The sequence below is a fragment of the Onychomys torridus genome, chromosome 1 (genome assembly GCF_903995425.1).
Source record: "Onychomys torridus chromosome 1, mOncTor1.1, whole genome shotgun sequence".
NCBI classification, from domain to species: domain Eukaryota; kingdom Metazoa; phylum Chordata; class Mammalia; order Rodentia; family Cricetidae; genus Onychomys; species Onychomys torridus.
In genome coordinates this window covers 81,151,352-81,173,048 of record NC_050443.1, presented here as the reverse complement: position 1 = coordinate 81,173,048, position 21,697 = coordinate 81,151,352, and the positions used below count along the sequence as shown (strand labels likewise).

Below are 21,697 nucleotides of genomic sequence, written 5' to 3'. Positions count from 1 at the left end.
GACCCGGAAAAGGAAGTGCGAGGGCCACTCTAAAGGAAAAAAGGGGTACTACTACTTCCGGATCCCGGTCTTGCCTTGAAGGTAACAAGAACTACAAATCCCAGCAAACCTCGAGGCTTCGGCGCCTGCCCCGTTGAACTACACGTCCCAGAAGGCACCACGTTCACGGCGCTGTCTGGGGCGTGATGACGAAGGTAGTTGCCATGGAGTTGCGCGGAGTAACCCTCAGGTAGTGGGACGCTGAGGCCGGAGGGTAAGAGACTGCGGGTGAGTTGGGCGGGAAAACAGGAAACTCTTTCTAGGACACTAGAGCTCTCTGAAAAGGGAAGAACCCCATAAAAAGAGTAAGAACTTTCCCAATCGGGGGCCTGAGATTCTCCCCAAACACTCATCCCTGGTCACGGTGAACACAACTCTCGAGAACTAGGGGACTATGGGTATCATACCCATGCGTATTTTGGCATCTCAGCGCAAGCACGGCGCTTTTCCCAATATGGGTGCCTCAAGTCCCCGACACGGAAATCAGAAACGCCCTCGGGCATGGTGTTGGTTTTCCTCTAGGAAACCAGAACTTGTTTAACATGACACATCAGAGTAATTCACAGCCTTTAATTCTGGAGATGAAGAAAAGGTCATGGGGCTTAAAAGTCCCCTTTTCCTTACTCTTCCAAGCAAGACCTTTTTCAGGGAATCTGCGGGTTCCTCCCATCCACACGTGTATGAGAGTTGTCTATAAATTAGCCTTTTCCTCCTACATCCCTGCTTGGTGGGCTTCTGGAAGCTACAATTTAGCTCTTCGTTTCTTCTACATTCCTCATGACAGATTTAGTAACTTCTCAAGTTCTTTCACACACTCTTTTTCTATTAAAACAGCCCTATGAGTCAAGGATATTTATCCCCATTCTACAGATTGAAAAACTGAAACCCAGAGATAAGTGACTTGCCCAAGATCACACACCACACGAATGACAAAACTAGATGTAGATTCCAGTTCCTTAAGGTCAAACTATCTCTCCTTAGCTTGACTTGGCTGTATCTATAGCAGCTTATACTTGTCTCAAGGATTACGTTAAACTGCCCGAGGGAAAAAGAATCTGTATGACCATCTTGAGTTATTTACACTTCAACCTGAATGAGTTTAAAATACATCCTTGAAATGATTAATGAAGAAACAGCTGCCAGGACACCTTGAGGTCTGAAACCGCCATGCTTCTCTGGCCCTGATTGCTCTCTTACTGCGTGTTTCTTCACCTCACTATACCCTCTTCTTAGTGCTCATTAACACCCACACCTTTATTTCCCACCTGCATATCTTCAGCCAAGCCTTCATCTTTTAAGTTCCAGATCTGTATAACCAATTGTGTCCCTAACATCTCCTTCAGGCTGTATGTGAGTCATGTCAACTTCACTGTTTCTGCACTCTAACCCTCTCTTCCAAACCTGAGATTCATCCAGTAATCCCACAATGTATTACAAACCCCCAAGTGTTACTCTTAATAACTCTTACATTTCTAATACAGTCCACTTAATACCTAAAAGTCTCTTCTTGTTTGAGAATTTTATACATGCATATAAGCATACAATGATTTAAATCTACTTTCCTGCATTGCCTCACCTCCAAATCCTCCCTTAGGCCCCTAAATGTCTTCTTTTTTTTTTTTTGGAGACAAACTCACAGAGCTCCATGTGCCTCTCCCTCCCTAAGTGCTGGGATTAAAGGTGTGCACCACCATCCCTAGCTAAATGTCTTTTTAAAATGGGTGTGTGTGGGGGGGTGGGTTATGTTTTTTGAGAAAGCTTTTCTCTGTATAGCCTTGGCTATCATGGAACTTACTTTGTAGACCACACTGGCCTCAAGCTCACAGAGATATGCCTGTCTCTGCCTCTCAAGTGCTGGGATTAAAGGCAAGCGCCACAACCACCTGACTAAAATACTCATTTTTATTATTTTATGTGTGTCACATGATAACTTTATTATTATTTTACAACACACATAAAAATAATAAAATGTGTGTATGATACATGTGAGCAAGAGCCCTCAGAGGCCAGAATAGAGCATCTGGTCCCCTGGATCTGGAGCTACAGGTGGTTATGAGCTACCAATGTGGGTGCTAGGAACCAAACTTAGGCTCTCTTCAAGAGCAGCATGTGGGCTTTACTGAGCTCTCTCTCCAGCCCCACTATTGGTGTTGTTGCTGTTGTTGTTGTTTCTTTTAAAGACTTGGTCTTCCTTTGTCGCCCAGGCTGTCCTTAAATTTGTGATCATCCTGTCTCTGCCTCCTAAGTGTAAATAATTTTTACTCAGTCCTAGCTACCATCCTGCATTCCCTTCTACTTTGCATTCTTCAAAAATATTAAGTAAAAATTTGATATTGTTCACTCTCCTTACCCCCAAATTAATATACATCCTATGGCTTCCTGCTGTTTTTAGAATAAAGGAGCATCTCAGGGTGGCTTCTGCCCATCTCTCCAGCCTGTACTCTAACCATACACACTTTCTTTCCGTTCTAGTTTGTATCACTTTAAGGTCTTCCAAATTTCTGAGTTCACACTAGAACATGCCACCATAGCGCCTTGGCCTCTGCCCACAGCTGGAATGCTTGTCTTTTCCCCTGAGGGAAGGTGGGTTGTAAAAGTAAACCCAGCGCCTCGTGCGTGTTAAGGACACGGTCTCTCAGCCGTATCCCATGTCCTGGGATGCTTGTCTTTTCCTCTGTTAGTCTGTTCTTTTTGCCTGTCCTTGCCCTGCAGCGGTCTCTCAAGCCCTTAATTCTGGTGCCTCCTATCCTCTATCATTTACTTAGCTGTAGCAGTCAGGTAGTGAGTGTGCGATAGCATCCAAGTATGAGAAAAACATGTTCCCTGCCCTGCTGGAGTTTCTGGCCAGATAGACATGAGCAGATAATTAGTGTTCTGAGTGCTACCGTGGCAGTAAGTATAGGATATGGTGAGAGCCAAGTAGGGAGAGTCCACATCCAGATTTGGGGGTAAGGAAAAAATTCTCAGAAAAGTTCAAACTGGAGTTGGCTCCTGAAGCAAGAATAACCAGGGGAATGTTGAAAGAAACTACATTCCAAGCAGATCACTCTGGAAAGGGACACTTTCCATCAGAGTCCCATGCGAGTGCAGAGACCTTACTAGGAATTGTGGAATTTGGCCGGATTGCAGAATATGGTGAAGATAAGCTGGGAGTCAGCAGGCAGGAGTCAAGTTAGTTATCCCTGGGCTTCCCTTCCTCCAGAACATATTGGCTATGTGGCCAGTTTTCCATGGCATCCTTTGATTTTTTTTTTTCCTCCACCTGCAGCTCAGACAGAAACCCTCTTTAAGCTAGGCTGTCAATCTCCTATCAGCTTTCCTCATCTGATTAATGCTCCAAGCCTCCATCATTTCACAACATGCTTGAGAAAGGGCAGAAACTGGCTAGCAATAAAACAGATTCAAATTCTTAGTAATTCTCCAAACTGGAAATTTTTGTCGACCTGGAATTGGTTAGCTAAAGTTAAAAATACCATGTAGAGCCAGGCAGTAGTGGTGCTCACTCAGGAGGCAGAGGCAGATGCATCTCTGAGTTTGAGGCCAGCCTGGTCTACAGAGAGAGTTTCAGGACAGCCAGGACTACACAGAGAAACCCTGTCTTGAAAAACAAACAAACAAAAAGGTGGGGGGACTTAAGAGAATATACAGAAATTTGAAAAGAAAAAAAAGACTGCCTTACAAAGGAATACACAGGATTTACTTATAAAGATCTAGTGTCCTTTGCATGTATTCTAGGAGGCCCCAAATTCTTCATGGAAATTAAAACTTTCTTCCTGAGTCTGCTCCTATGGCCCCATGTTGTTTGATTTTTCGGGGGGGGGGGGTTGAAACAGGGTTTCTCTGTGTAGCCCTGACTGTTCTGGAACTTGCTCTGTAGACCAGGCTGGCCTTGAACTCACAGAAATCTGCCTGCCTCTGCCTCTCAAGGAATGGGATTAAAGGTGTGCACCACCACTGCCTGGCAATAGCTATAGTTGTTTTTTGTTTGTGTGTTTGTTTTAAGTTTTGAAAAGAAAACTCAATTCAAAACAAGTGCACGCTAACCCTCTCAGTGGTCAGGTCAGTGAGTCAGCTTGGTGAGATGAGTACCATATGGAGAGTCTTCTCTCCAAAGAGTGGCAGAATAAGGAAGGCAAAGCATCTGGAAGTCAGGCCTGCTTTGTGACACATCTAACTCATCACTGACTTCTTCTTAATTACTCAGTGTATCCATCAAACCAGTACCCAATCTTTGTCAAGTTCAGTGTGGAGTATTTATCAAAGCAGAAGTCTAACTTCTTGTCCCTGTCCTCAAGTTTACAGGGAGAAAACATAAACTAAGCAGAAGTTGGTATGGAAGGCTGAAAGTATAACTGAATTCCTAGAGTATTTACCCTGGCATGCACAAGACCCCAGGAACACACCCACAGACTGAAGCACTGACATTGCGGCTACTTCCATTATTGAACATCTACTGTAGTCCTACACTAGCTCTTCAGGGAGGGTCTGTCTTCCTTTCACAAGAAACAGATGATGATAAAGTTTTAGCCAAAGTGCAGCTGGAGAGTGGGTTAGCTATTGCTGTATATCAAGCCATCTAAAACCAAGTGACTTAAAACAGTAAGCCTTAATTCTTACTTTGATGACTCTGAGTTACCTGGATGATTCTTATCGTGGCTGAGTTCATACATCTCTCTGCCTGCAGTCGTCTGTGGGTTAGGTGACCCTCCCAATCTTGACATTGGGTGTTAGCTGACTGTAGACTGATCTAATCTGGCCTCAGCTGGGGTCACAGGCTCATTTCACCTCTAGTACATGACATGTCTCACATCCCTCTAGCACTCCAGCCAGTTCTCATGGCACTGGCAGAGAGCAGGAGAGCGAGTCTTCCTATACAGTTTCTACTTGCCAGGCTGGAAATGTAGCTCAGTGCTAGAGCAATTGCCTAGCATATAAAAGACTCTTGAGTTCGTGCCCAGTGCCCAAAACAAAACCTTAAATCTTCTGTTTTCTTCATTTTATCAGCATCTCACAGGCTGGATCAAAAGCTGAGCTCAGCATCAGAATGGAGTGGAACTATAAAATCATAGTGCAAAGAGGATAGTATCAGGCAGACCATGAATAGGAGTCATTGATTCTTACCAGCTTTAATATCTAAAGTGAATAATATAAAAATAAATTAAAATGATGTTTTCTCTGGAATAGGAAGATTTTTACAAAGCAAAGTATGGTGATACATGCCTGTAATCTTAGCATTTGGGAAGTAGAGGCAGAGGGAATCATAACTTCAAGTCATCCTTGGCTACATAGTGGGTTCCAGGCCAACCTGGGCTACATGAGAACCTGTGTGTGTATATGTACATATATAATTATATACATACACACGTATATATGTATATTTATACATGTATATATATTTTTTCATGACAGGGTTTCTCTGTGTAACAGCCCTGGCTGTCCTAGAACTTGTTTTTTGTAGACCAGGCTGGCCTCAAACTCACACAGATCCATACCTGCTTCTGCCTTCTGAGTGTGCCACCACTGCCTGGCTTATATAATTGTTTTAAAACTGTATATAAGACGGTACATGGGGCTGGAGAGATGGCTCAACAGTTAAAGCACTGAGCACTGTCTCCTCTTGCACAGAACCCAGGTTTGGTTCTCAGCACCCATGTGGTAGCTCACATCCATCTTTAACTCCAGTTTCAGGGCATCTGACAATCTCTTGACCTCCACAGGCACCAGATACCAGGAGCATTTATGGTGCACATATATACAGGTAAAACACTCATCCACATAAAATAAATCTAAGACTCTACTTTTATTTATTTATTTATTTATTTTTTGGTTTTTCAAGACAGGGTTTCTCTGTAGCTTTGGAGGCTATCCTGGACTAGCTCTGTAGCCCAGGCTGGCCTCGAACTCACAGAGATCCACCTGCCTCTGCCTCCCGAGTGCTGGGATTACAGGCGTGCACCACAACCACCTGGCGACTATTTTTTTTTAGATGTAGTCCCTGGGGGACTGTCTCTAGGACCCCATTGTATGCAGGATCTGAATGTTCATGTCCCTTATAGAGAGTGCTGCTACATTTGCATGTGATAATATACATTTGCATATAATGCACACACATTGTCCTGTGAACTCTAGATCATCTAGATTACTCTCAGTGACTGAAGTGTGGGTGTTGTTTATTGAGGGACGACAATGGGACAAATGCTCATTCAGTAAGATAAATGCTGTGGGATTTCACATGAATGAAGTTTCAGGTGTATTGTACAGTTAGGGAGGTCAGAGGGCATTTTGCATGAGTGTGGACTCTCCTTCAATCCCATGGGTCTGGAGGAGCAAACTCGGGTCATCAGGTTTGGCAGCAACAGCCCAACATTTTTTTTCTTTTTATGTGTACAGTGTTCTGCCTGTATGTATGCCTACACACCAGAAGAGGGCTTTTAATGGTTGTGAGCCACCATGTGGGTGCTGGGAATTGAACTCAGGACCTCTGGAAGAGTAGCCAGTGCTCTTAACCTCTGAGCCATCTCTCCAGCTCTCTAAGTCTCTATTTTAAGTCTAAAAAGATACTTTAGGGACTAGGGAGACAGTCTGGTTGGTAAATTGCTGCCCTGCAAGCACAAGGACCTGAGTTTTCCAAACATGGTGATACACATGTAAAATCCCAGCACCCTGAGTTCACCAAACATGGTGATACACACTTAAAATCCCAGAACTGGGGAGGCAGAGGCAGGAGATTCCTGGGGCTCTCTGGCTAGTCAGCTTGACCTGCCTGGCAAGCTCTAGGCCATTAAGAGACCCTTTCTCAAAAAAGTGGGGAAAAGTGGATGGCAACTGAGGAAGGACATCCAAGGTTGTCCTTGGGCCTCCACACACATGTACATGTCTATATAGGTACACACACCCACATTTATAAACACACAAGAAAGAACACCTATAATCACAGCACTAGGGAGAACCTGTCTTTAAAACAAAACAAACAAAACACCAGCAGGACATGGTGGTTCAAGCCTCTAATCCCAACACTAGGGAGGCAGAAGCAAAGGAAGGCAATGAGGAGGTGGAGGTGGCGGTACAGGCACACTAGGGCTGATGGGTGAAACAAGAGTATTCACTAAATAGGCAACTGTAACTTGGAACTGGCTACAGATTGCTCTGCCACATTAATAGAAACCCAGCAAGGTCTCTCTGTGCTCCTGACAGGGCTCTTTATTTGTCCCTTGGCTTCATTCCTTTTGGTCAGGCATAAGACAGCAGGCACTCAACAAATACTTGCAGAATTGAATTGATATCTTACTGGGAGTGAGGTGTGGAATGAAACAGTGGACCTGGGAGCCGATTGTCAGAAAGGCTCAGTGTCAACTCTGCCCAGACAGAAATCAGTGTATTGGCAGTTTCTCATTCCACAAGTGCCTCTTATGAGGCCGGCCGGTTCTTTATGATGAATAAAACACAGGACTAGCTACCAACAAGCAGAGCCATCCATCATCTTAGAGCTCCACTTTGAGTCCTCTTCAAAAACTATTAGAAGCTGCTGCTACATAAAATCATTCCTGCTCTGAAGTTCTAGCCACCAAAGAACAGTAAAAAAATTTTCTTTGGTATTTTAAAATACTTATTCATGATGGGTGGTGGCGGTGCATGTCTTTAATCCCAGCACTCAGGAAGCAGAGGCAGGTGGATCTCTGTGAGATCAAGGCCAGCCTGGTCTACAGAGTGAATTCCAGGACAGCTGGGTTATAGAGAAACCCTGTCTTAAAAATAAAAAAGGAAAAAAAAGAGAGATGATGTCTCAGCAGTCAAAAGCACTGGCTGCTCTTCCAAAGGACCCAGGCTCAATTCCCAGCACTTATATGATGGCTGACAACAGGGGATCTGACCTCTAGCCTCCACAGGCACCAGACACATAACTGGTGCACAAGCATACATGCAGGCAAAACAGCCATACACATACATTTTTAAATGAAATAATTTAAAATTTAGGTACTAAAGTAGGTTGGGCTTCTGCCTAAGCTACGTTCCTCTAGTTCTACAGAAGACTGTGAGGGCTGCAGACATGGCTCAGAAACAGAGCTTGCCCAGCGTGTGCAATGGATGTACATTCTATCCCTAACACCATAGGAAAAAGAAAGGAATAATGAGTTGTTGAATGCCTATAGATTTTCCTAAGTCAAAAGGAAACTGCCTAAGTTAATCTAGCATGGCTGAGAAAACACCTGCCAGTCAGAGCAGTGAGGACCTCTACCATGTTGTTCCTACCAGCTTGATTTCCTGCTGCCTGGGGGGGTGGGGGGGTGGGGGAGGGTGTCTTCATCTCTGTCATTATTAGTTCCTGATCTCCTTTTTATTTCTTTGAGATAGTTTTGTGTAGGCCAATGGTAGCTTCAAACTTGCTCTGTAGCTGACAGTGACTTTTAAAACTCCTAATCTTTATGCTTCTATCTCCCAAGTATTAGGATTATAAGTGTAACTCACCATAGTCATTTTGGTTTTCAAGAAAGGATCTTACTATGTAGCCCAGGCTGGCCTTGAACTTGAGATCCTGTCTTAGCCTTCCTCCCAAGTGGGAAGGATACCAACTAGTGTGTAACCAAGCTCTTCCTTCTTGGTCATAACTTTGGTCAGTTTCTTCTCCCACTATTCCTTGGCTTTCTCTTCCCCAGATGGTCTGTCTCCAGTAATGACAATGGCAATTCCCAAATAGAGATCAACATCTCCTTCTTTTAGTTGTTTTGTTTTGCTTTTTGAGATAGTGTCTTTCTATGTAATCCTGGAGATCGCTATGTACACCAGGGTGGCCTCGAACTCATACAGATCCTCCTGCCTCTACCTCCTGGGGTTAAGAGTGGTGGTATTTTTAAAAAGTGCTGGGATAAAAAGAGCATGCCACTACCCTGATTTAGATTCTTTTCTCCTGTGTAGTTGGTAACCCAGTCCAGGTCTTCCACACTGTCATCATGCTTTAATAGCTTGTTAGAGGCCACTCTAGGCCACTAGTCCCAGTCTTCGACTTTCTGCATCTTTATCACATCCTTCCTGTGGACTTGGGATCTAAGACTCAGGTCTTCCTAATGAATAATCCATGTCCATGAGCACACACACTGGACAGAACCAGATGCTGTGTGATTTGGGCTGACGTCCCAGGTCAGTTACGACTACTCTCGTTGCTGCTGAAGTCTCAGGTAGCCCAGTCTGCTCTCAGATTTACTACATCGCTGGGCATGGCCTTGACTCCTGGTAACCTTGCCTCTACCTCCTGAATGCTGAGTTACAGCTGTGTGCCACTTCACCCAAAAGACTGCTAATTTTTAGAGCAAGATACTCCTTTTCTCCCCCGCCCCGTCCCTTGGCTTTTTGAGACAGCATTTCTCTATATGGCTCTGGCTGTTCTGGAACTCTCTTTGTAGACCATGATAGCCTCTAATTCACATAAATCCCCATGCCTCTGCCTCCCAAGTGCTGGGACCAAAGGCATCCATCACTATGCCCAGCTTAAGATACTCTTTTTATTCCTCCAAATCATAAATTACCAAAAAAGAAATTTACTTGCACTGCATTTGCTAAGCCTCAACTGAAATCAGGCCCTTCGTAGGTTTTACTGTTGTTGAGCTAGGATTTCATTATATATAACATAGGCAGACCTTGACTTGATGATTCTACCTCAGCCTCCAGTGTTCAACAGCCACCTAGCATTCCCAGCTATGTCTCTGCATTCTTAACTATGTCCTTTTTGTTGCTTTGTTTTGTCCGGTGTTTGTTTTTGAGAGCATTGCTCAAGCTGGCCTCAAACTCACCATCTTCCTGCCTTAGTGTCCTAAGTACTGAGACTACAGATATGCCTCTTGGCTTTGGCTTCGAACAAAATTTATTTGAACAGTGCTTGCTAATTTCATTGTCTCTGCACACAGGCTAATTTCTTCTTTGATTCCTGTGATGAGTACTACATATTCCCAAGCTTTCCTTTGTCCTTTGGCCAGGAATGTAAGTCCTGAAGTCTCTGACACATTTCATCTTTTAACCTAGTTAGTTTCTGGGTTTTTTGTTTTATCTGTTTTTAGAAACAGGGTTTTCTCTGTAGTCCTGGCTGGCCTCAGACTTAGAGATCAGCTTATCTTCCAAATACTGTGACTAAAAGTGGGTGCCATCACACCCAGCTTTTGTCTTTTTTTTTTTTTTTTTCTATATCAGCATTGTCCAGTTTGGTGACCACCAGTCATATGTGACAATTAAGCACCTGACTCAACAGGTAGCTAGTTCATCTTGGGATGGGCTCTAAAATAGCTTAGTAATTCCTAATATTGATTGCATGTTAAATATGGATATGCTAAGTTAAATATTAGGATTAACTTCACCATTTCATTTTGCTGAAATTATAGCTCCTAAAATTATCTATTTAGTTATTTATTTTTCTGTGTGGACAAGTATATGGAAGTCAGAAGACAATTTTATGATGTTGATTCTCTCTATTATATGTTCAGGTTGCCAGCCTTGTACAGCATGTGCCTTTACCTGCTGAGCCTTCTCATTAGTACACATAGTTCCTAAAATCTTGAAATTCTGTATCTAAAAATCAGGCTTGCATTTGTGACTTGCATTCTCTCTGTTGGCCTGCTAGCACTGCTCTGCGAGGCATCCTGCTTTAGGAGCATGGTACTGCTATAAACTCATCCTTTGGAAAGCGAGGAAGGCAGGCAGAGGAAGTGTCAGCAGTGGGTGGAGTAAAAAGAAGTCTAGCCTAGAGACGTGTCTTTTGTCTCCTTGCTTTTTGTTTATGCAGTTCATACACACATACAAACAGCCTTTGCTACAGTGTTTCTCAGCTATCTTCATTCCAGGTGAGTAGTAGCATTCAACAGCTCTTCCTAGTGTCCAGGAAAAACCTGTTCTCAGGTTACTTTACCTAACATATTGGAAAGGATTGGATAAGACACAAATGACTGATAACTTTGTGTTCACCTCTCTCTGGGGGTGTTTCCATTTTAACAGGGAACAATCCCTGAACCCAATGGAATGAATCCCTAATGGTGGAGTTTCAGGCTTCAGTGACAGGTGAGTGAGGGTAGACTCTGGTTTTCTGTTTATATGTGTTGTTACATCCAAGATGTAACTGGAAGTAGGGTTTCCGGATGTAAAGGGCTAGTAGACAAGCTGCACAGAGAAGGAAGGTAGCAAATCTCTAGTTGTGTTAGAAAGGGAAGGACTCAAAAAAAAAAAAAAAAAAAATCTTTTGCCAGGCAGTGGTGGCGCACACCTTTAATCCCAGCACTGGGGAGGCAGAGGCAGGCGGATCTCTGTGAGTTTGAGGCCAGCCTGGTCTACAGAGTGAGATCCAGGAAAGGCGCAAAGCTACACAGAGAAACCCTGTCTCGGGGGTTAACAAAAAAAGAAAGAAACAGAGAGAGAGAGAGAGAGAGAGAGAAAGAGAGAGAGAAAAAGAAAAGAAAGAAAAAGAGAGAAAGAAAGAAAGAGAAAGAAAGAAAGAAAGAAAGAAAGAAAGAAAGAAAGAAGGAAAGAAAGAAAGAAGGGAAGGACTCAGACACCAAGCAGATTCAGTGCATGCCTTCAAGGGTTTGTTAAGTAATAGAGTAGTGCAGCTGATGTCAACAGAGACTAGGCAGCAAGACAGTCTCCATGGTGACTACTGTGCAGTAGCAAGAGGGCTCTCAGTAGGATTCCAGAGACTATGACTGCTGTCCACAACTGACTCGGCTTAACTCTGGGCAAGTCCTTTACCCTTTGGGTCTCAGTTTCTTCATCTGGAAAATAGAAATAGGTGCTATAGTCACGTGATGGTGCATACCTATAATCCCAGCACTCAGGAGGCTGAGGCAGGTGGATCATTAGTTTGAGGCTAGCCTGGGCTACATCAGACCCTATGTCAATAAAACAAAACAAAAATCCTCATAAGGAATGGGTGCTGTAACTATCAGATCAGTTCTAAGTGTCATGAAGTTGCTCTGAGAAGAAATATACTACACATGAAAGGACCAGTATCTTAAGATGGAAATGCAGCTAGGGAGGCCTAGAGTTACAGAGTAGAAAGCAGTGTGCAGGGCTGTGGGTATCCTGAAGGTAGACATTCCATATATAGAACAGTCGTTCTTCTCTGTCCTCCCAGGCTGAACCCAGACTCCCAGGGCCCATGCTTCCACCTGATGAATGATGGCCTGAACTATGAGCAAACGGGACTATATGAACACTTCGGTGCAGGAGCCTCCTCTCGACTACTCCTTCAAAAGCATCCACGTGATCCAAGGTCAGTCCACAGAGCACAGCCATCAACACCTCATGGTGTCAAGCTAGAAAGTTCCTAGGAAGAATCCCAGTTTTCTGTTCAAATGCCTCAACAGATTTCCCTCCAACTTCTTGTCTTCGAAGGGAGAGGGTGAAGTGAGGATTTTTTGTTGTTTTACAGAGCTAAGGAGTGAATGTAAGGACTCTTACATGTAGGGCAAATGCTCTATATCTGAGCTGTATCCTCAGCCTTGAGATTAAGAAATACGTATTTTAACTTTATGTATATGGGTGTTTTGCCTGTATGTATATCTGCACCCCTTGTATGCCTGGTGCAGGCAGAGGTCAGAAGTGGGCATCAGCCCCCCTGAACCTGAGTTAGAGATGGCAGTGAGCCTCTATGAAGGTGCTGGAAATTCAACTTGGTACTCTGCCAGTGCTCTTAACTGCTGCACTATCTCTTCCAGCTCCCTTGAGATTTATTTTTATTTATGTGTATGAATACTTTTCCTGAATGTATGTATGAGTCCACACGCATGCCTGGTGCCCAAGGAAGTCAGAAAAGGGCTTCAGACTACCTAGAACTGGAGTTAGGGACTGTTGTGAGCCATCATGTGGATACTGCAAATCAAACCCTGGTGTTCTGCAAAAGCAACAAATGCTCTTTTGGTTTTTTGTTGTTGTTTGTTTTGTTTTTCAAGACAGGGTTTCTCTGTGTAGTTTTGATACCTGTCCTGGTACCAGGCTGGCCTTGAACTCACAGAGATCCACCTGGCTCTTACCTCCTGAGTGCTGGGATTAAAGGTGTTCGCCACCACCGCCCAGCAGCAACATGTGCTTTTTTTTTTTCTTTGTTTTTCAAGACAGGATTTCTCTGTGTAGCTTTGTGCCTTTCCTGGATCTCGCTCAGTAGACCAGGCTGGCCTCAAACTCAAAGATCCGCCTGCCTCTGCCTCCTGAGTGCTGGGATTAAAGGCGTGTGCCACCACCGACCGGCCCGCAACATGTGCTCTTAACCACTCACCACCCCCAAGTTTCTAAAAGCAGCAAATTGGAAAGGAACCAGTGGTCTCTTGTGGTAGTTGACCCGTCTTCAAGAGAAGCCAGACTATAGCAGGAAATTCCTGAAGAATACTAAGAAGAAATAAGCTGCTGCCAGGTTCTACCATGGTGGCAAAACCCTGTCTCTTTTGTCTAGGAACATAGGCCTGTTTTGCTCATTGGTAAAACATGAGAGGTCTTTTTAGCAACAAACTGGCATATTCCCAGTTAACATTCTTGACAGAATTCTTCCATTCATTCCATACATGCCAGATTTATTCCATCACTAACATTCACTGTAGTTCCAGCTCTGCCCGCATCCAGTCTGTTTTACTATTCAGTGTCTTCCTAAATAGGCAGCTAACTCCTTTCACGGTGCATGATGAAGCTTTCACAGTACCACATGCTCAAGTAGGCAGTTCTGCCATCTCTGCCTTTAGCTACTGTCCTCACAGAACATGTGTACAAACTCACAATCTCAGATATAATATCTGGCTTTGGTTTTCTGTCAGGTAGCCACCCATTAGCTCAGGAGTGTTACTAGCCTGGGTTTTGGTTCAGGGCACTACTTCAGTTAGTGTCCCAACACACTAGTAACACATGTCTGTCTCTCTCCAGCACATGCTCATCTACCACGACCTTTACTGTGCTTTACATTACTTCTGACTGATTTAATACATATTTCAAAAGGGTTTTAGTTGCAATAATAGCTTTGGGCATGAAAGCCAAAGTGATTGGGGGGGTGGGATGTAATGGCTCCTACTGTAGCATAGGAATTTCCAGCATTCATTGCGAAGATCTGATGCTGCTCCTTGTGGACTCCTCAGAATAAGGAAATACACTAGTCAATTCTACCTAAGGTACCTGTACAGCACAAAATAGAATCTGCAGATGCTACACACTCCATCCAGCTGTTCAGAATTTACTAAGCATCTATTATTATTATTGGTTTTTTGAGACAAAGTTTCTCTGTGTAGCAGCTCTGTAGACCAGGCTGGCCTTGATCTCACAGAGATCCACCTGCCTCTGCCTCCCAAGAGCTGGGATTAAATGGGTCCACCACCACCTGGCTGAACTCCTATTATTTATTAAGCAGTTATTTATATGTGTGCAGACATATATACACCAGGCAATTGAACTTCTTGCTAAGTCTGTTAAGGGGTGGCAGAGGGAAAGACATATTAAACCCAGAGCCCCTGTTCCCTAGAGTTTCAAAATTATTTAAAAGTTAAAGAAGGATAGAGTTGGGGGTTCTTGGGACAGTATTTGCTGAATTAATCAAGGTGTATCACAGAATCTGAGACACCAGTGACTTTACATCTAATTTGGACTCCCTGATCAGGCAGAAGCTTCAGGAGTAGTGTTATCATACATAGGCTCATCCCATGCACAACCAGTAGCTTGCTATGTGTACTCACTAACAGTACTAAGGGAGTTCTCCATGTACACCTGCCAATTTCTTCCATTGTGAAAACTGACAGATGACGCCAAAAGTTCTTCATATCAAACCAACTCCTGACTTCCAGGCATGTGGGAAAACATTGCATGGCAACACCCTAGAATTTAGGTGGAGGATCAAAGATTCCCTGCAGTTGGTGCCTCCCAATTTTAATTCTGTTAGTGCTAGTATTTGTGGTCTAGTTTCCAGACCTACTCTGAACTAGGAACCTTTTAACACATGCTCAAGTAATGTGCTACCTTAGTACAGCCTGAAGAGACGGGTACCTATAGCAATTTTAGATGCCCCCTTTTACCCTAGGTAATAGGAGCTCAGGCTTCCTCATATTAAGGCAGCTCCATCCAGGGGCTCCTTCACAGCGTGGGACCAGCCTTTTATGTGATATTAAAGCTTCTACATTATCATCAAAACAGTGCTAGTTCGTGTGTAGTTATTCTGACATTATTACTCATCTAATCAACTCCTTTCAAAGTTTTTGGAAGGTGTCAGGGAGACATGATTTGGAGTCTACTCATGGACAGAAGTACTCTGCTCCATTATCCTTATACCACCTCTGCCACTCAGGGCTCAATATTGAGTCCTGTGTATTCCAAGACTAACACAGAGAGCCACCTGGAGGATGCCACCTGACCTGCAGCTGAGAGGAAGTGGTCAGCTGCTGTGTGCAGAGTGTGCTAAGAGCTTTCTCCCTACAGCCCACTTAAGACTTGCTAAAGGCTTGCTGACAGTAGGGAAATGGAGCCACTTTAAACTGCAGTCTGGCTCTGGGTCTCCCACTGATGCCATCTTGGGCAGAGCCCACTCACCTTCGTTATGAACCTCATTTGAAAAAGAAGCAAGGGAGGGACCTGCGTGTGTTTTCTCTGCGCCCTCATTTTCCAATGTGGGTGTTCAGGCTACCTGCTTGCACTTCCTATTCATTTTCACTACAATTTGGCTTCTGTCCCCGAGCCTTTACACGGTGGGGGTGGGGGGATGGGGGGGTGCACACCTTTAATCCCAGCACTTGGGAGGCAGAGCCAGGCGGATCTCTGTGAGTTCGAGGCCAGCCTGGGCTACAGAGCAAGTTCCAGGAAAGGTGCAAAGCTACACAGAGAAACCCTGTCTTGAAAAACCAAAAAACAAACAAACAAAAAAACCTAAAAAAAAACAAAAACAAAAAAACTACAGAGACAGGTTTGGAGAGAGAGAGACAAACAGACAGACAGACAGACAGAAAGTAGCTGGTAACCATGTGAAAGGCTCGAGGACATTAGACAGGAGGGAAAATGGACAGGAAGTACAAGCAGGTAGCCGGATGGTTACCAGCTACTTCTGAGCACCAAGGTTAGTGCTGAATCCTTGTCTTTCCTGGAACTCACTCCTCCATATACTGTAGACTCTCCAAACACCTTTAAACTCAGGGGCTTGAGGGATGGCTTGGCAGGTAAGAGCACAGGCTGCTCTTTCAAAGAACCTGGTTTGATTCCCAGCACCCACAAGGCTCACAACCGTCTGGAATTCTAGTTCTTGGGAATCTGATGACCTCTTCTGACCTTACTAGGCATGACACACATACATGCAGGCAAAATACCATATACATAACATTTTAATTAAAAATAAATAAAACTGTTTTCTCCTGTATCTCCCTGTTCTTCAGATTATTTACTAACTTTTTATGTCTTTCTCTTCCTCTCTGAGGATTTGCCTGTTTCTCTAATTTATATACTCTGTACTAAAAGTTTGTAAAGCTGTCTCCTCCCCTTTAGACCTTCATTCTAATGCCTACTTGCCTAGTTGGCTTCTCCTGTATTTTCATACAACAGGAACCTCTAACACACTAAATCCAAGCCTAAACTCATTATCTCTTCAATCCAATTTCTTCTGAAATTCTTCATCAGCTAATAGAACCTGAACAAAAATATATCTTTATATAGCCTTCTACCTTACATTCAGTCAGCTAAATGATGATGATTGCTATATCCATCTTGTCTCATGCTAAAGTAGACAAACTGATCTTTGAATTCTATCTACCTTCTAAATCCATATTCTATATTGAAGCTTCAAAGTCACCTTTCAAGTGAAAAGCTGAATTATCTGGTGGGTTTTTTTTCTTTTTATGTGCATTGATATTTTGCCTGCATTTATGTCTGTGCAAGGGTGTCAGATCCCTGGAACTGGAGTCACAGAGAGTTGTGAGCTGCCATGTGGATACTGGGAATTGAACCCAGGTCCTGTGGAGAAGCAGCCAGTGCTCTTAACTAATGAGCCATTTCTTCAGCCCTCTGGTGATTTTTTTGTTTTGTTCTTTTGTTCTGCCTTATTTTTTCAAGACAGGGTTTCTCTGTATAGCCCTTGCTTGTATGGAACTCACTTTGTAAACCAGGCCAGTCTTGAACTCTTGAGAGCCATCTCCCAAATGCTGGGATTAAAGGTATGTGCCACCACCACCTAGCTGAATTACCTGTTTTAAACACTCTATGACTTCTCATTACCTACGGGACAAAGCCCAAGATCTTAGCCTGGCATTTAGGACTAAGGACTGGCTCCTGTCTGCTTTTTTTCTACTTGTGCTGTGTGTATGGTACTGGTGGATGTGTGTCCATCCTGCTCTCTTCTTGTACCTTTGCTCATGTGCTCATCCCTTCTCCCTTCTTTGCCTGGTTAATGTCTCCTAATCTACCAAGTTCAGCTCACATTCCGCCTTGCCTGTGCTCTCAGGACACCAAGACCCTTTCCTTGCTGCAATGACTGTGGACTATCACTCAACATTCATTGCCAGTTTGTTTCCATCTTGCCCACAGAAATTCCTCTGAGAGACATATGTTTCATCCTTGCCCTACTGCTCATCCAGAGCCTGGCACATTCTCTCTCATTGTTTACTACTGTATATCTATCTGATAAAGCTTGTAATTAGTGGAGGAAAGGAAGGACACTGGATGTGCTCCACTGAAGTGAATTCTGTAAGCTATTATATTATACTAGAAGAGGATTCTGCACTTTGTGATATCATCTTGGTCTACCCGACAGCTCTGGTTCTTACTTCCCTTATCTGTGAAATGGGAAAAAGTCTGCTTCACTAACGGGTGATATACATGGAATCCAATAATGCAATAGGCATGAGCAGGCCATCTGACCTAAAATTCTTTAGCCCTTACTCTAAACTTCTCTGATCTTTGGAGCTTGAGACAGGGAAGGTCTCACTAGACTCTAGTGCTGGGGCCCTGCCAAAGCCTCAAAGTAGCTCTTGAATATTTATCTTTCAACCTCTTCCTTCTCACTCCCAAAGGCAAAAAAGCAAAGGTGATGAACCCAAGCCTTGAGCTAGAGTGATGGCTTGGAGGTTAAGAGCAGTTGTTGTTCCTACACAGGCACCAAGTTCAATTCCTAATGCTCACATGGTGGCTCACAACCACCCCTAACTCCAGTTTTAGGGGAGCTCACACACTCTTCTGACTTCTGCAGACACCAGGCATACACATGGTGTACATAAATACAGGCAAAACACTCATACACATAAAAGTTAAAAATCTGAATAAACAAACAAACAAACTCAAGTCTTATTTTGTCATCATAGATCTGGTAAGTGAGGAGCCAAGGACAGGTCTACGACCAGTGAAGCACTCAAAGTCAGGAAAGTCACTGACCCAGTCCCTGTGGCTCAACAACAACGTCCTCAACGATCTGAAAGACTTCAGCCAGGTGGTTACACAGCTTCTGCAGCACCCAGAGAACCTGGCCTGGATTGACCTCTCCTTCAATGACCTGACTTCCATTGACCCTGTGAGTTCCTAGCCCTGGACATCTAGTCAAGGGCTAGCTTGAAGCCACTGTGTCCTTACCAAGGAAGCAGAGGCAATGTGGTTCAGTTCAAAGGACATCATTGCAGAGATACATAGTTTCCCCTTTATTATGTGACTGTAAATAACTTCTTTGTTTTTCGAGACACTCTCACTATGTATCCCTAGTTGGCCTATAACTCACTATGTAGATCAGGCTGGCCTTGACTTAGAGATGCACCTGACTCTGCGAGTCTCACAAGCTACATAGTTTCTTTTTCTTTTTCTTTTTTTTTTTGGTTAAGATTTATTTATTTATTTATTTATTATGTATACAGTGTTCTGTTTGCATGTATCCCTGCAGGCCAGAAGAGAGCACCAGGTCTCATTATAGATGGTTGTGAGCCACCATGTGGTTTCTGGGAATTGAACTCATGACCTCTGGAAGAGCAGCCAAGAGCAACCTGCGCTCTTAACCTCTGAGCCATCTCTCTAGCTACATAGTTTCTTAAAACTTCAGCCTTCCTATAAATGGGGATAAGATGCCATAATCATAATAGTTTTATAAGGATTCAATGAAAATGTGTGGGGTTGAGGATTTAGCTCACTGGTAGAGTGCTTGCCTAGCAAGTGCAAGGCCCTGGGTTCCGTCCTCAGCTGGGGGGGCAGAGAGGGGGGAATGTGTGAGAACCACTTTGCCTATCAGTGGCTGGAGCAAGCCTACAGCAGTCGTCATTAGGACTCAACTGTGCTTTGTGTTGAGCTCCACTGAGAAGGAGGCAGTGGAAAAGGACATCAGTTGTTTTCTGTGAAATCTAACTTTTAAAAACACAGTGTGGCCAAGTATGCTGGTGCTTGTTTGTAATTCTAGCACTTGGAAGGTAGAGCTGGGAAGATGAGTTCAAGGTCATCCCCAGCTACATAGTGAGCTTGAGGCCTGCCTGGACTACATGAGAAATGATAAGGAAGAGAAGGAAAGAAGATAGAAAAGGAAGCAAACAGGAAGAAAAATTTAGAAAAAGGACATCCAGATGGATGCCAGCTCTATTTTAGGTTTTGTCCTCATGTTAAGAGCATTTGTTGCTCTTGCAAGAGGACCCAAGTTCAGTTCCTAGTACATACATGGTGGGTGACAACCATCCATATAACTCCAGTTTCACAAGGCTTATATGGGCACAGACATACATGCAAGCAAACACTATGCACGTAAAATAAGGGCTAGAAAGATGGCTCAGCAGTTAAGAGCACTTGCTGCCATTCCAAGGACCTGGGTTCAATTCTCAGCACCCACATGATGGCTCACAACTGTCTGTAAATCAGGGTCCAGGGAATCCAATGGCCTCCACAAGCACTAGGCATGCATGTGGTGTACATACATACATGCAGGCAAAATACCCATACACATAAAGAATTTTTTTTTTAAGTAACAAAAACTAGAGTAAAAAATACTAGAGTCATCTAGAATGCCGTGAGGGGTGCTGAGGGGGGCCTAGTTGTTCTTCAGACTTGTCTCCAGACTCCAGATAGTCTATCTGAGCAGAGATCCAGAGTCTTTGTCCAGCCTGACTTTTGATTTCTGCCCTAACAGGTCCTAACAACATTCTTCAACCTAAGTGTCCTCTACCTTCATGGCAACAGCATCCATCGCCTAGGGGAGGTGAATAAGCTATCTGTCCTCCCTCGTCTCCGGAGCCTGACCCTCCATGGGAACCCCATAGAGGAAGAAAAGGGGTATAGGTAAGTCCTTGGAGCTGGGGTCCTGATGTGCCTCCCTAAGGAACAAGGGGAGGGAGACAAACTCAAGACTACTCTTTTCCCACATGTGGACACAGGAGGAAGGGGCAGACCTCTAAGCACTCCCCTTGCTCTCAGAATGAACCCAGTCTTCCCAAATCACAGTCAAGCTCCCCTCCATTCCCTGCTGTCAGAAGAGACAGCAGCAACCGGTAGAGGGGGGAGGGAGTTCTAGTGTGGGGGCTCACCCCCAGCCCAAGTCTTCCCCACAGGCAGTATGTGCTATGCAACCTGCCCCGTATCACCACATTCGACTTCAGTGGAATCACCAAGGCAGACCGCACCACAGCCGAAGTCTGGAAACGCATGAACATCAAGCCCAAGAAGGTCCGGATCAAGCAGGATGTACTCTGAAATTCACAGGACCCCAGCACACCTAATGCCCTGAGGATGATCAGCTTGGTTTGACAATAAATGATTTAAGCTGTTCAGCAAATTAAAGTCCCCTGCACCTTGTAAGGATGCCCTCCATGCCTAGTAACTACCAGTAAAACTTCACAGTGGAGGCAAAGACTTACTGGCTTAGGACCCAGGAACCTGGTATTGCCATGCAGGAAACTATCCTCATGGGGCCCCTTTGTAGTCTTTATCCTTCTTATACAAGAATACAGTAGATTAGCAATTTGAAAAAAAAAATTTTTTTTTAAGAGATTCTAACTAGCCCGTGCTAGCCTTGAACTTGTAACAATCCTCTTGCCGCAGTCTCCTGAGTGCTGGTATTAACAGGAGTAAGCTACCACGCCTCACCCCAAATCTCCATAAAGTGCCAAGGTGTGCAGAGCTGCCATCAGCCTCCAGAGTAGGGCCAGAAAATAGCTGTGATCTATTTCTATTAGAGCAGAGTAGTTTTACTCTCGGGTTGTGATTCTGGTTAAGATTTCATTTCCTATGGGTGGTGGTGGCACATACCTTTAATCCCAGCACTAGAGGCAGAGGCTGTCAGACCTCTGTGAGTTCAGGGCCACCCTGGTCTACATGGTGAGTTCTAGGCCAGCCAAAACTACCTAGTGAGACCCTGTCTCCAAAAAAAAAAAAAAAAAAGTCATTTCCTGAAAAGAGTAACCATGGAGTCTGACCTCCTCCCACCCTCCCACCCCTAGGGCTATGTGTAAGCCTACTGAGCCTGCGGCAAGGTCTCCAACAGTCCCAGTTGCCTCCAATTCCAGTCTGTACAGCTGTGACAGTGTCACCATCAGTAGAGGGGATGAATGGTCCCCTCCTGCCTAAGGTTATCCAACACTCTATCAGCTAAAACCTGGCGACCCTGAACTTTTCTCTCCTGGACTCCTCCTTAATGATGCTGAAGACATTCCTCTGCATCTCACTGCTCACAAACTTGAATAGCCAAAATAAACAGTGGAGTGGTGGGCAGGACAGAGCA

General features: G+C 44.2%; 1 protein-coding gene across 7 annotated transcripts; it reads left to right on the top strand.

Moving 5' to 3' along the window:
- Positions 1-161: 161 nt before the first annotated feature.
- On the top strand, positions 162-20,938 carry LOC118583746 (leucine-rich repeat-containing protein 51). 7 transcript variants are annotated; one of them, XM_036187364.1, is made up of 7 exons: positions 180-253; positions 9,939-10,011; positions 11,017-11,079; positions 12,149-12,286; positions 18,321-18,526; positions 20,111-20,259; positions 20,529-20,938. In XM_036187364.1, the coding sequence occupies exons 4-7, from the start codon at positions 12,205-12,207 to the stop codon at positions 20,668-20,670; spliced, it is 579 nt and encodes a 192-aa protein (XP_036043257.1). In that variant the 5' UTR covers positions 180-253; positions 9,939-10,011; positions 11,017-11,079; positions 12,149-12,204; the 3' UTR covers positions 20,671-20,938. The 7 variants fall into 7 exon arrangements, with proteins under 7 accessions (XP_036043242.1, XP_036043285.1, XP_036043257.1 ...); XM_036187349.1 differs by lacking the exon at positions 9,939-10,011 and having other exon boundaries at positions 162-253; XM_036187357.1 differs by lacking the exon at positions 9,939-10,011 and having other exon boundaries at positions 180-267.
- Positions 20,939-21,697: the final 759 nt, after the last annotated feature.